We start from the raw sequence: 14738 nt of genomic DNA, 5'->3' as shown, positions 1-14738 counted from the left end.
AAAAAGGTTTATGTAAAATATCATTCAAAAATTAAAGTACATATCCCCGAATGAAAATAAAGACTATATATGTTACCCCCTTCCCATTCTAAATTACAAATTCACTTACAAATCAAAGGGGGCTTCAAACAAAAATACCAAAAATATAATTATACCAATCACTCACAAGTCAACTAAAATCATAAAATTGCATAATTTACGTTATGCAAATCACTAAAATGGGAAAACTTTATAAAAACTTAAAAATTTACTTACAAACTACAACCTATGAAAAAAATTGACTTGAAATCAAAGTGTCCACTTTCTTTACAATTTATGAAGTACTGTACTTAATTCAAAAATCAACTAAAAAAATATAATATTAGAAATCATAAATGAATTCAATAAAATTTCTATTTTGTTCATAGATTTAACTCTGAAAAGTAAAAAAAAAAAAAAAAAAAAAAAGAATGGTGAGAGACTTAAGTGACAGAAACTAAACCAATTATATTTTGCAACTAAAAAAAATTATACTTCGTATGTTTAATGTTCAAATTTTGACTCTTATGCCGAAGAAAATTGAGTTTTGTTTCGAAAAAAATTCAAGCACGCAACGCGTCCGAAAAATTCTAGTAACCCATATAACAAGCGATTGAAGTATTTTACGGAGACCGAACTCTACAACCAATACAAGTGAGCAAATGTTTTGTACATTGTTTTTGCTCTTTTACCAAGTAGTACTTAGTCTACTGGTAGAGTTTGTACGTGAGATTGTGGGATTAAATTCGACTACAGATACTTTAGAGTAGGATTTCTTACCTTCCCCCTTCCTCCTTCCCCACTCTCAAAGTGCATTATCCGTATAGCTAAATCGGACTAACTTGTATGAGATTCCAACCTAATAGAGCACCTTTCCTTACCAACTCTAAAAAAAATATTATTTTTTCCAAAAAACTACTTTCGTATTTTCTGTCATCTAAATTTTATATTATGAATTGTTTCAATAAATAATATTGGGACATAAAATTAGAATAACATGTATGAACGCAACCATAATGCTGAATGGCTTGCCAACAAAGGAGTAGCTCAAGGCTTTAGTCTACATATTTTAGATAAAGATGGTGCTCCCATTTTGTTAAGTAGAATTATAGATAAGGATTTCAAGGTGACTATTGGCTCCTACCTAGCTGAGTTACCCGGACTCGGCAAATTTTGCCAAATATCGGTGTCGGTACGACACGACACCGGTACGAAATCCATGTCAGGTCCGTCAAGTATCATCCAAACTCGGCCAACCCTAGATTCTCAGATCCTAGAGTACGAATGATAAGAAGAGGAGAAGAAGAAAACTCTCGTAAAACGTCATATTTAGGTTACTTAGATCTAGGGTTTGTAACTTTACATTTGAAAATGAAGCACTAAATGTAGATGGAAGAGGACAAATACTTAGGGCTTTAAATCGTTATTGAGAGGTGAGAGATTCATGGTGGTTCGGTGGTGTTATGAGAAGCTTCCGGTGGCTTTCATGGTGGCTACCCGTCTAGGATTTCTCGAATCCGTACCCATACTCGACATTCCTACACAAATTCAGGTAACATAGCTACCTAGTTTATTATTTGTTTTTTCTTTTCTACTTTTTGTTGCTTTGTTTTTTTCTTAATTGATCTGGTTTTAACATTATATAAAAAACAAAAGAACATTTAAACAGAAAACCAAAATACTTTTGAGTTTTTGAAAAGGTTGTTTTTAATGATACATAAGTATTAATATCTATACAAATATATTAAAAGACGTGCGAAAGAAAGCCTACGTGTCACATGACACTCTCCTCAAATTTCTAACGCAAATGCTTTATGTTTATGTGTACTCCTCACTTTAAAAAAATGTGTAAGTGCAAGGTATCGAACATATGACCTTTGAAATAAAAATTAAGAGCTTAACCATCAATATATTACGACTTTGTCGTCTAATGTTTCAAATAAAATATGATAAAGTCTTATAATAATTATACTTAATTAAAAAGACTTGAATAAGTATATACATTTATCACACACTTATTCCGTAACTTACAAAAAAATATTAATGTCATATTCTTACCACAATTCCTATTTAAGGTATTGTTTTCAAACTCAAACCATTCACTTTTTTCTACTTATCATGTCAGTAACGTGAATTTTTCAATTTTTTAATTGACAAAAATACGAAAAGTAGCAAAAAAAATTATAAAATTTAAAAATAATAACATATTTATTTACTGTAACTGACCCGAAGCATCACCCGGAAAAAAAACTAGATATAGTATATGACACGAGAGCAATAACAAAGAGTTATTTATAATAAACATAGATTTACATTGTTAGAAATTTGATTTGCTCAATATTAGAGCAAACATGATACAGTCAACAAGATTCTCAGAAAAGAAAACCATATCGATAGCCCATAAATCCTAACACTAAATGCACCTAATGAAATTATTTTCAAGCGCATCAATCACATGAGAGACTGAAGACCACAAGCGCGCGAAGCCTATAGATATTGAAGAATGAAGCGGCAGAATATAGCAATGGGGGGCATGGGGGGCATGTCAATGCCTCAAGGGTGTATGGCATTGCAAATCAATAATTTTTTGTATACTTAACAAATGCATACTAAACAACCAAGTACCATCAAATATTAGTACCATCAACTAAACAGTCTCTTCTATTAGTTCCCCTCATTTCACATGTAAGAGACAAAGATGACAACATCTCTCAAAAGAAACAGCATTACCTAGCAACATCAAGATTATAATGGACACTAATCACTTTGAGCAACAACTTCGAAATATAAAATATTTGTACATTCGAGCATAGAAATTTAAATAATAAAAAATCTAGTTGGGCTCCTATGAAACTCTTTGAGTGCTCTAGTAATTCATCCGGCGCAATATAAGAGACAAAGATGGCAACATTTCTCGAAAGAAACAACATTACCTAGCAACATTATGATTCCATAATGCACACAAATCACTTTGAGCGAAAACTTAGAAATATACAATACTTGTTCATCCAAGCATAGGAATACAAGTAATAAAAAATCTAGTTGAGCTCCTATGAACTCTTTTGACTGTTCTACTAATTCCTCCGGTGCAATATACTTGGGACTACAAGTTTTGCACCGTGCTGTTGGATTAATCAAGGGTCTATACAATCTGAAAAGGAAGGGATACATAACACGGAGCATAAACAGAGATAGGTATTATTGCCACTGCTATACTTTTGACAATCCAAGAATGACAAAAAAGAATTAGATTATGCCATACATTTTTAACTATAAAATCTAAGCTACACTTTATCCAACACAACAAAATTCAATGACACAAGACAAGTCCATCTAAAGGAAATTCAAATAATCGTAACTCATTGTTTAATGAAACCAAATCATTGGAAAAGCTACATATCTACCTAAGATGAATTTGAATTTATTTCTAGTAGCTATTAACTAGTAAATACTACTAAAATACACAACATAGATACTCAAAAAAATCATAATTTCAATGAAAGGATACAAAGAAGTTCAGCAAAATAGCATAGAGAATCCAACAAGCAAGTTATGACACTCTTACTCGGTAATCCTTGTCCTCACAGGTACATGGCCAGGGAAAAAGAGAGATGAATGATGATACTTTAAAGAGCATACAAAGAAGGGAAACATAAGTGAGACACATCAAAGGACAAACAAAATAATTGACTAACTACACACATTTGTAAGATCATCTCTAAATCTCACTCTAACAAAGCAATGTGGGCAAAGCAAGTCCAAAGCATTGCCAATCAAAACCTCATCCAAAAGCCTCTCTACAACCATAGCATAAAGCTACATACAATCCACCCCTTCCCGTACGAGAAGCTTCACGAGTATCAACACGCTCTAGCAATACAGCAATGTTTGGGATATGATTTCACGTAGCAAAAATAGCTACACAGAATCAATCCTATGCAATGTGGGCAAAGCAAGTCCAAAGCATTGCCGACCAAATACCTCATCCAAAAGCCTCTCTACAACCATAGTATAAAGCTACATACAATCTCCCCCCCTCCTGTACGAGAAACTTCACGAGTATCAACACGCTCTAGCAATACAGCAATGTTTGGGATATGATTTCAAGTAGCAAAATAGCTACACAAAATCAATCCCCTTCCAACTCCAATGCATCACGCTACCAGTAAACATCATTTAGAATTTGCTTTCGAACAGAAAAAAATCAATATCAAACATGACCTAAAATAAACACACTAAGACATCGAACATCATAACATGGAAGATCAAAAATCAAAACTTCCCCTACAAATTGAAAACTCTAGCTAACAAAATATATAAACATCAAAATAAAACATTTCAAAATAAAACATTAAATCATAGTAAAACATTACAAAATAGATGTATTACTAAAAAAAATTGCTCTTAATAGCATCTCATTACAATGGGGTCCCAACAAACAAAAACTCAACTACAAGTATCATCATCGTTCTACGAAATAAAACAAAACCATACATCCCCTTTCAAAAACTACCATCGCAAAATTAGAACAAAATACTGCAGCAATATAAATATAACAAGCACCTCAGAACCCAAGCTTGGTACGGCGCCAATGCCTGCGTTTCGCGTTGTACCTATCAAAATCAAACAAATAACAAATCAATTTAGTAATTAGTTTGTAAATTAACCGATTAAAATTAGGGCAAATAACATCAAAATGAAGAATTAGATCAAAATTACCTTATAGTGTTGTCAGTGCGCATACGAATCCAGTAAGGAATGGGGCGATTTTGCCTCATCTTCTTCGCGAGCTTCTTCTTGATCATGAAAGACTTGTGTGACGGCTGCAATTGAAGAGAGAGAAAATTAGTTAATCGATTTACGATTTAGGTTAAAAAATAACTTACAGAGGAGAGAGAAAGAGAGAAGCCATTGATTTTACCATGGTTGGAGGTTGAAGAAGAGCCGCCGATGAGTGGAGGATCTGAGAAACTGAAATGAACGACGCTGAGAAACCCTAGAAATGTGAAGAAATTCGGAAGGGGTGAAGTATGTGGGTTTTATAGGAGGGTTTTTTTTTGTTAGTTTTGGGCCTTTGGGTTGGTGTTATGTGAATGTGTATTGGCCGAAGGATTTAATATCGATTGAAGTAAATATATAGTTCGTATGGAATGACGGTCCATGGGCCTTTGCGACAATTTTGGCAATGCGCATTTTTTTTGGACCTCTTAGAGAAATTGGGACAATAAAGTTCAATTTCGAGATATATTTTCATAACAATCGCAAATCTCATATGTTGTTTGTTTATAAGTAGGGCATTTCTTCCCAATTTATTTTTATTTCAATTCAGTTTAATTGCAATCAGTTCAGTTCAGTTCAGTTCAATTCAGCTTCAATTATCATTTTTATTAGTTATAATTTAATTCATTTCAGTTCAGTTCAATTCAATTTAGTTCAGTTCCGTTCAGTTGTATATCGGTTCAATTCAGTTCAGTTGTAATCAGTTCAGTTAAGTTTAGCTTAGTCGTTTTATGTCGAATAGAACAGACTCGTAATCTCGAGTTTTTATATTGGTCTCAATTACAGTTGGTTAATTAAAAAGGATTAGAGAAGTTAAGAGAATCGCGATAGATAAAGAAAAGAGAGCATTTCTAACTTGTGTCTATGATCCAATTGATACGTGCGGTTCGGCCACCTTAAATCGCTCTTTAAGTCTTCATCATTTACTTCCTTTTGTTTTAGTACACACCAGTCATCTCTTGTGCTTCCAGACATGTTGAGCGCCACATATTCTTGCACAGTCAAAAGTAAATCCAACGCTAATAGAAGTTGCTCACTCTCATAGTAGCGAAGGTCGTCATACAATTAGCTAATCGTATTCATGAAGCCAAAGATCGGAAGAAAGACCTACGCAAACCCACCAGATTAACTCGACGTAAAGTAAGCTCATTATGTGGCTTTTATCGACCTGCACCCCATAGGATCAATAAACCTTCTAGATCTTGTTCAAGAAAATGAATGAGAATTAGATTTCAAATATACATAATGGTTTAAATAAATACAATATATTTGTATATATATTTTTTGAAGCATTGCATTTTGAGTCTGAAAACTAACAAAAAAAACCTTGTGATGAAATCCGTCGTCAAAATCGTCTGCCTAAGCCCACAATAACTATCTATTCACATTTTTGTATTGCTTCTAATTGTGAGATTAATGGGATCGAAAACTATGGTTATAATAACATGGTTGCTAAACGCAGCCTCACTTTACTAATGCAGCCTTAAAAAAACCCCAAAAAACCCTTATTATCATATTCTTTCTAAAAAAATCCTTTTTCTCTCTAAAAATATTCTCTCCTGCTCTCTAACTGTTAGATATAAAAAACTTCATCGAAGATCTACAAATTTTAATTTGATATTCAATGGACTATAATTTTGACCCAATCGAATTTCAATCTGATGTAAGTTGTGAATTTTTTTTCGTAATTATGATGCCGGTTGTGAATTTTTTTTCGCAGATTCAAGTTGTAATTTTTTTTTCGTAATGTCTGTTTCGTGTAGACTACACGAAACAGATGATTCCGTTTCGTGTAGATTACACGAAACAATTGATTCTGTTTCGTGTGGACTACACGAAACAGATGATTCTGTTTCGTGCAATCTGCACGAAACAATTGGATCCGTTTCGTGCACCTTGCACGAAATACCAGTATTCCCTTCGAAATTCTGAAAGAAAGTTGGACGAAATTCAAAAAAACTTATTCGCTTGATATTGAACCCGAAATGTGTATAAGATCTAGTCATTTATCAATTTTCCAACATTTTCGAAAAGATTGAAGAGCTTGGAAACGAATTTGGGATATAATGGTGGACGAATTTGTGAAATTTCGTGAACCAGAAATCTTCGAAGAGGAAGAGGGTGATGAGAGAGGAGAGGAAGAGGGAGAAATGAGTTGTGAGTGAATAAGGGTAATTTTGGAATTTAGATGGGTTGTACATGGTAAATGAAAGTTGCATTTAGCAACCCCCTATAATAATTGTTTTGTTTTTCCTTTCGAAATTAGGAATTGTTTTATAATTAACTTAATTTGTTGCATAGCTTCACCTCACATTTAATGTTCTCATCAATACATAAGAATCAAACATAGTCATATACAATATTGTTTGATTTGTCTTAATTAGCACTTTAGTAGTACCAATTTTTTTTACAAGTATGTAATTATAGATATTTATAGTCGAATATATGCATTGATAAATGTGTAAGTCAAAACACCAATAAGAAAGGAGGGAGTAAGGTATTGATTTATTAGATTAATTTGATCTCCATAAAAGCTAACCATGATGGAAAAGCTCATCTTTTGGAAGCGTAGTATATTCAATGATGAGAACGTATTGTGTCGGACTCGTCCGACCATAATCATTGGTCGGACGACTTTCAGGTGGTTTCAATTTTTTTTCAGTTAGTCTTAATTTTTTTTCAGGTAGTTTAATTTTTTTTCAGGTATCTTCATTTTTTTTTCAGGTAGTCTTCATTTTTTTTTCATTAGTCTTCATTTGTTTTCAGTTGGTTTTTGTACTTCAGTTAGACTTACTTTGGGTTTCAGTTGGTCTTTATTCTTTTTCAGGTACTTTCATTTTTTTTCAGGTAGTTTCATTCTTTTTCAGGTAGTCTTCAATTTTTTTTCAGGTAGTCAATCTGAAAAAAAAACAAAGTCCAACTGAAACAAAACAAAGTCCAACTGAAAGAAACACGAAGTCCAACTGAAAGAAACACAAAGTCCAACTGAAAGAAAACAAAGTCCAACTAAAAGAAAACAAAGTCCAAGTGAAAGAAAACAAAGTCCAACTGAAACGAAACAAAGTCCAACTGAAAAACAAAACACTAACCTCTGCTTTCTCTCACTTTCTCCTTCTTCTTCATTCCTCTTAGCTGATTTTTTTCTTCTTTGTTAGATTATGAAATTATTGCAACTGAGAAGGGAAGAATAATGTGCTGTGTTTGATTGATTCGTGTTGCCCATAATATACAGCCCTAGGTTCCTTATGATAAGGAACAGAAAATAAAGATTGAAAAGTTTCCTAAAAACTAGGAATACAATCACAGTGGGAATCATAACAATAAATTCCTAATATATCGCAACATACGGTGAGGTTGGAGCTGGTGGTGCCGCAGAATATGGATTTCAAATTTGGAAAATTTGTGATGTATAACCTAGATAAGGAAAACGGCAGATGAAGTGAATGATTGAACAAATCCTTGAAGATTGATTATGGCAGATTTGAAGGATTATATGAAAATCCAGAGAAGAAGAAAGAGGAGAGAGAATGTGACCTTAAAAGTGAAGCAGAGAGAAGATGTATTGAGCTCAGTCCGTCTGACAGTAAACAATACGTCAGACGGTCTGACCCAATACTTTCTCTTCAATGATTCATGTATTGCAAATCATCAAGTTCTAGACAAATGCTACAACTCTTATTTGCCATGCAGCCATGCATGACAATTGATTATTAGAATATATTTTACAAACAGGTTGTGTCAAAATTTGGAGTATAGATTACATAAGAGCCTACTTGGGCTACATTTCAAACACTTTAATTTGTACATTGTTGCTGCACTTACTGAAACCAGGAGATACTTCCCACATAACTAGTGCACTCCTTCCTACACACTCGATTTGACTCAGCGAATCAAAGGAATCAGTAAATACTCCGCATAGAATAGCTGCATAAACCAACAATTATCAGGCAGATTGAGAAAATATATATAGAATGAATCTATTTTACTCTGACACAGATTGAGTTTCTACTCGGATACCGTGTCCAAGTATCCGACTCGGCTATTTTGTAGAAAAAAAGTCAAGTTTTTAGTTTAAAATGAAGTATCCAAGTAAAGTGTCGAGTCGGACGACACAACACCTCATTTTTGAGGTAAATGAAGGTGTCGGAGTAACACTGGAATGAATTCATGAAATAAACGTCACTAAAGTGAAATTTGGCCTAATCTAAAATGGGGTTAAGTGAAGTCTTTTCATTTTTTTTTTGCCAAGTTTTACGCATATAAAGAGACTATATATATACATATAGTATGAAATACATGCCTTCCAGATGAACATATAGAATGAGGTTATGGAAGCATTGTCTGCGAGATCAACTGATTGAGCACGCATCAATAAAATTGCAGCTAATGCAGAATGACCAAGTACCTAAAAAACAATGATTACGTCGTAAATACTCATAATTATTAAGTGATTAAGCAATGGTTATTAATCCTGCATCATTGGACGAAATTATACTTACAATTGCAAGCTTAACAGGCAAGGATGGAGAACTAGCACCTAGAGCCAACGCAGATCCATATGCTGCAAGCAACATTTTAATGCAAAGCCAAAACACCTATATTTGTAGCACATACAAACATAAACCCTAAGCAGCAACAAATAATTTTACATAGATAATCAAGATTATATGTAAGTAATGTACTTTCAAATCAGCTACTCTAGCAACTACAACAGAAGAAGCCCGCCTCCTTTTCTCTCTTTTTCTCTCTTCTCCCACAAAACCCTAATTTTTAATCTAGCGGCTACCACCACCCCTTTTGGGCGGTGGTAAGCCCATTTTCTCCTTTTATTACTAGTTTTTTATGTTTATGTTTTTAATAAACTTTAGTCTCTCTCTAATGGAGAGTTTTTCTACTCATATATTGGGTTATATCTACCCATATATTGGGTTTTATCTCTCTTCATGTGAGAGTCTAGAGAATTTATTTTTGGGTTTTTGTGTAATTCAAGATGTTGATTTGTTGATCGAAATCTGTGCGGGGTTGCAACATATGTCAAGACTTCATTTGCAATCACTTGAATTGAATCCGATTCTACTTCAAAACTACAAAAGATCGACAGACCCCCTTGCAGCAGGCTGCATCAGACAGCGATGTAAAAGACGAGGGTTTTCAGAATTGTTAGATCTACTCAACGATCGTGGTTTTGTCATATTAGAATTGTATTTATTTCATTTTGATATGTATTTGTTTTGTTTTGACTTCTATTGTAGATGTCGTATGATTTTGAATCAATGAATTATTGTTTATCTAAAAAAAAAAAAATGTACTTTCAAAGATAATTTTATAATAAAAAATTTGAGACTTAATTAATAGTAGATGAGATCATTACTTTGTTCAAGAGGTCATTAGAGTATAGCGGAATAAATGCAATTTTGTACATGTTCTGAGAGAGCGGACTTAGATTATTGTAAATTGAGCTTATTGAAACTTTTTTTATAACTTTTGGAACAGGACTGAAGTATTTTATTCGGAAATTTAAAGTGAAGAGAACAGACTCTTATTTATATCGTAGATCACAAACCTTCTCTTTTCCTAGCGTAATACTGAAAGATTGTATGCCAAAATGTTTATCCCCATCAACATCTGGTAAGTCCTACAACAAAATTCAAAACACACATGCACCAAATTAGAGTTCATGTCTTGATAAATCACCATAAATCTCCTTTGATCGAAGGAGGATATGTACCTTGAAGAGGGCAATGACTGTGGCAAAGAAGCACATGAAAGCTGTTGCAAATATGACTGACCTAGTCAGTATTATTGGTTTTCCTAGCACATATTTCTGCTTATATTGCAAAACACCTTCTAGTTAATGCCATAAAGCATAGAAATCCAATCATCATGTGATAAATAACATGTTACATACTTGCATGTGTATGAAGAATGCAAGTTGGACCACCATTGCCCTCACTATAACAATGCAAGCTGCTGCAAGGAATGGTTGCTTTTTCCATCTTAGCATGGGAAGCTGCAATTTTTACAAATTAGATGATCAAAACTTGGGTAACTTTGTTACTAAATCAAATGCTGAAATTCTAAAGTATGTAACACATATGATACTATAGTGCGACTAGTACATGTCCAACAGTCCAAATGTCTGACTCGGCTATTTTACTGAGTGGTAAAACGTCAACGGAGAACTTACATCAACTGAGTATGCGCTTCCAAGGAAGAAACTTGTAAGAAGGGCTATAAACAATGGAGGGGACTGAGAGGCATATCCTATACCAAAACTCTGGAAGATAAGGGGAAAAGAAAAATCAAAAGGAGAACAGTTATCTGATCAAAAGGAATTAATTCACTTTGTATTGTTAAATTTTGTGATGTACAAATATTGAAAAGCTTAATTTACATACCAGTAGACAACAAATTGATACAATCATTGATCCAACACCCATTGTGAATTCTCCTGAAGCTAGCGGGAGATCTGGCTTATTAACCTGAATTGTTTATCAATTGACAGGAAACTAAAGTGAAGATTATAATGCAAAAAGAAAAAATGATCAAAGAATGTTGTAATACCTTGTCTATATGTAAATCAAACAATTGATTTAGGCCAACAACATAAATATTCATCAGTATTGATGGAACCAATGCCTGAGACATAACAAAGTAATGTGTTAACTAGTATGAACCTTACCCTGTGTTTCATAAAATTACTATATGCATCCAAGTTAACAGTAATAATTGACTTTGCACTATATATACTGTATATACTAGCTTTAATTCTATTAATTTTGCTATAATCTATGAAACAAATGGTTATTGGATTAATTTCTGGTATTGTTTGGTTGCATTTGGGAAGTTACACTTCTCTTGTTTTTGCAATTCCTATATATCCTCACTTCCTAGGACGTAAGAAATATTGTTCGGCTGAGCATGGGAAGTTGGAATTCCCATGAGAAAATTCTACTTACTTTGTCGTTTGGTTCACCTCAAATTTCACTGGAAATTGGATTCTTAAGAAGTACAAAATATGATAATTGTTTGATATACAGGGAATAGGAAATTCATGGGAAATAGAATTTTCAAGGAAATGGAAATTCATGGGAAATAGAATTTTCAAGGAAATGGAAATTCCTATGAAATGTAGGAAATTAATCACCAACTCCCCTGGTGATTAGAAATTCATGTGTCAATTACAAATTTCTATACTCAACCAAACACCCAAAGCCACTTCCTAGGAAATAGACAAGGGAATTTACTTCCCATGAAATAAGACTTCATTCCATTGGGAATTAAGTTTCAACGATAACCAAACGAGTCTTTAGGGGGGATGGGTAAGCAACTTTCCCTCGTTTGGTGGGAACTAGAACTTCTTAGGAAATCCCACTTCTTATGCTCATGTCAATCAAATAACCTCTTAATTCTAATTACTTCTTAGGAAATTAAACTTTCCAGGAATTAAATAGTCAATCAAACAAACCCCTCAATATAGACAATTTCAAAATACTATTTATAATGTTTACCAACAGATAAATAAAGATATTATTAGTCAAAATTGTGCACTAGTGAGAGTTCAAATTATAATGTCACAATTTTCTAGGACGGGTGGAGTATATTTTTAAACACTGATATAGTAAATTTAAACTAGTAATATGACAACTCCGATTGACTAAAAGATCACAAGCAAGCAAGTTACCTTCAACAAACCCATGAAAAATTCAAGGGATAAATCAGCTACTGATTCTATTGGAAGCAAAGAAACTGATGTTACTCCTATAAACTGCAATGAAAAACCAAAATTAAATTACACATAAAATGCTTCAAATTATAAACAAATTTTGTTGTTAATTATAAGTCAAACTTACTGTGCCAATGATAGTATGAGGACGACTGAAGCGATAAAGAACATTTAGTTGCTTGTAGAGGTTAGTGACTAACGTAGTAATATTATCATCATCATCTGTAAAACCAGGTTCTATTGTGAAAGGCAAACTTTGCCTTTGCACAATATTTTTTCTTTCATTTAACACACTGTAATTTTGATATATACTTAACTTTGTCTCATTATTGCAATTGATGCTACCAAAATTGGTTCTTTTGATTATGTGTTTGGAAGGTGGTCTTAAGGGATTTATGGTGCATCCATGATGATCTTGAATACTCAATTGTTGTTGCCTTTGAACTTCCATCCATGGAACAAAACCTGCCCATGTTAAGAAAGTTAGTCTACACATAATAATAATTTATTCTTTTCATGCAAAATAATGATATGTCCTAAATTACTATGTTGCTCGAACTCTTCATTTCATCTTAAGTCGGATTTTCGATACTTTGACATGGGTTAGACTCTTGAACACTGTAAATCTCTGCAAAATAGCCGAGTCGGACACTTAACTGTTAAACACGTAAAAATCAGAGCAACATAGCCAAAGTATAGGTAAACAAAGGTTTGACAACACGTTGAGATGAGCGAAATGAGGTAGCTGATTCAGCTTGGCATGCTCATAAATTCAGGGATCGGCTAATTTTTCAGCTCAATTTTGTCTTAGGCCTGACTAAAATGTATCATATAAATATATTATATTTTCAGATAATGATATTCATAATTCTAATTTTATGAATTAAGATAATCATAATTCCAACTCATTCATTTTATCAAATGCATATATGCGAGCCTGGTCACTAAAAATCTATCAAGTTTTACTTTACTCAATTCACCACGTTTAAGTCTCAAACCAAGCTCGAGAAGCTCATGACTAATTTGAAATTAGTGAGAACCTATATGTCCATTTTAAAAGGAGACTTCTAAAAGTTAAAACCACTTTAAGATAGTCAAATGTTATGACTTTTCCAAATGAATCAGCCATAGTATATACTTCATCTCTTTATTTTTACTTGCAACAGTTTGACTTTCACATTTGCCAATGTATATTTTCAACCATCCGTAAGTTTAATTACCGATAAATAAAAATTATAAAAAGTATATATTCGGAAAATATTACATTCAGACGAATCTAACAAGATCCCACATGAATATTATTTTCCTTAACTATAAATCACCAAACACAAACTAAGTAGAATTGGTAAAATAGTATAAAAGTCAAACCGTTGCAAGTAAAAAGAAACGGAGAAAGTAGTTAGCACGGCAATATCAATTTTTCCAAAAAAATTACCCCCCCCCCCCCATTTACATAAAATAGGAGATGAACAACCGTTAATTTCTAGAAATAATAAAAGGTTTAGGATATGTGGCGGTATATATACTTCTATACTAACCCTAAGCATGAAATGCAACCCATACCAATGAAAAAGCGTGAAAGATATAATTCTTCTATGGCCAAAACTCATAATTACCAAAGGAAATACATTGATTTCTCTCTGGATTATTATCTTATCATTAGAAGAAAAAAAATCAAAATAAATATCAAACTTGGAGAATACAAATGATTCAAAAAAATAACAATAATCCTATAATAAGAGCATAATGTTAAGAAAAATGGGGATATTTACCATGTTTTGAGAGGGTACAACTATTTGGAAAATTGAAGCAACCATTTATACTTGAGCGAAGCATTCCTCCTCAAATCTTTTTTTTTTTTTTTTAATTATTATTTTCTGAAATGAAACACTCAATACTCTTTTCAATGGCTTTCTTTCTCTTATAAATTGTAGAAATTGTGTGCGCAAACTCCAAATTGAATTCAATGGTGAAATAGTCAATAGGAGATGTTATAGCGTTTAACTGTTACACTAATGTTTCTCTACTTATGGAAAGAATCAAATACTACCAATAAAGGGAAAAAATCGGCCCAATTTATTCCCTAATGCATAGTATTGGCCCAATAATAGGACATTCATGTTTTTCTCGGGGACTATACGAGCTTAAGGAACCGGCTTTTTATCTTTTAGAAAATGGTAGTAATTCAATTTGAAGCCCCCGAGTTTACATGATC

General features: G+C 33.0%; 2 protein-coding genes across 2 annotated transcripts; both read right to left on the bottom strand.

Moving 5' to 3' along the window:
- Window positions 1–4335: 4335 nt before the first annotated feature.
- LOC104883077 (60S ribosomal protein L39-3) lies at window positions 4336–5103 on the bottom strand. Its single transcript, XM_010667529.4, has 3 exons — window positions 4940–5103; window positions 4738–4841; window positions 4336–4631 (listed from the first exon to the last, which is right to left on the bottom strand). Exons 1-3 carry the CDS (start codon window positions 4940–4942, stop codon window positions 4583–4585), a joined length of 156 nt encoding a protein of 51 aa, XP_010665831.1. The 5' UTR covers window positions 4943–5103; the 3' UTR covers window positions 4336–4582.
- A 3322-nt stretch (window positions 5104–8425) lies between these two features.
- LOC104884339 (homogentisate geranylgeranyltransferase, chloroplastic) lies at window positions 8426–14523 on the bottom strand. Its single transcript, XM_048639884.2, has 12 exons — window positions 14296–14523; window positions 12651–12988; window positions 12482–12565; window positions 11362–11436; window positions 11196–11279; window positions 10985–11074; window positions 10706–10807; window positions 10526–10621; window positions 10361–10432; window positions 9297–9392; window positions 9098–9202; window positions 8426–8721 (listed from the first exon to the last, which is right to left on the bottom strand). Exons 1-12 carry the CDS (start codon window positions 14357–14359, stop codon window positions 8680–8682), a joined length of 1248 nt encoding a protein of 415 aa, XP_048495841.1. The 5' UTR covers window positions 14360–14523; the 3' UTR covers window positions 8426–8679.
- Between the last annotated feature and the right edge of the window lie 215 nt (window positions 14524–14738).

This window comes from Beta vulgaris, chromosome 2 (assembly GCF_026745355.1).
Source record: "Beta vulgaris subsp. vulgaris cultivar EL10 chromosome 2, EL10.2, whole genome shotgun sequence".
NCBI classification, from domain to species: Eukaryota; Viridiplantae; Streptophyta; class Magnoliopsida; order Caryophyllales; family Amaranthaceae; genus Beta; species Beta vulgaris.
Note: the sequence above shows the minus strand (reverse complement) of the source record. Positions and strands in the feature narration are given on the sequence as shown.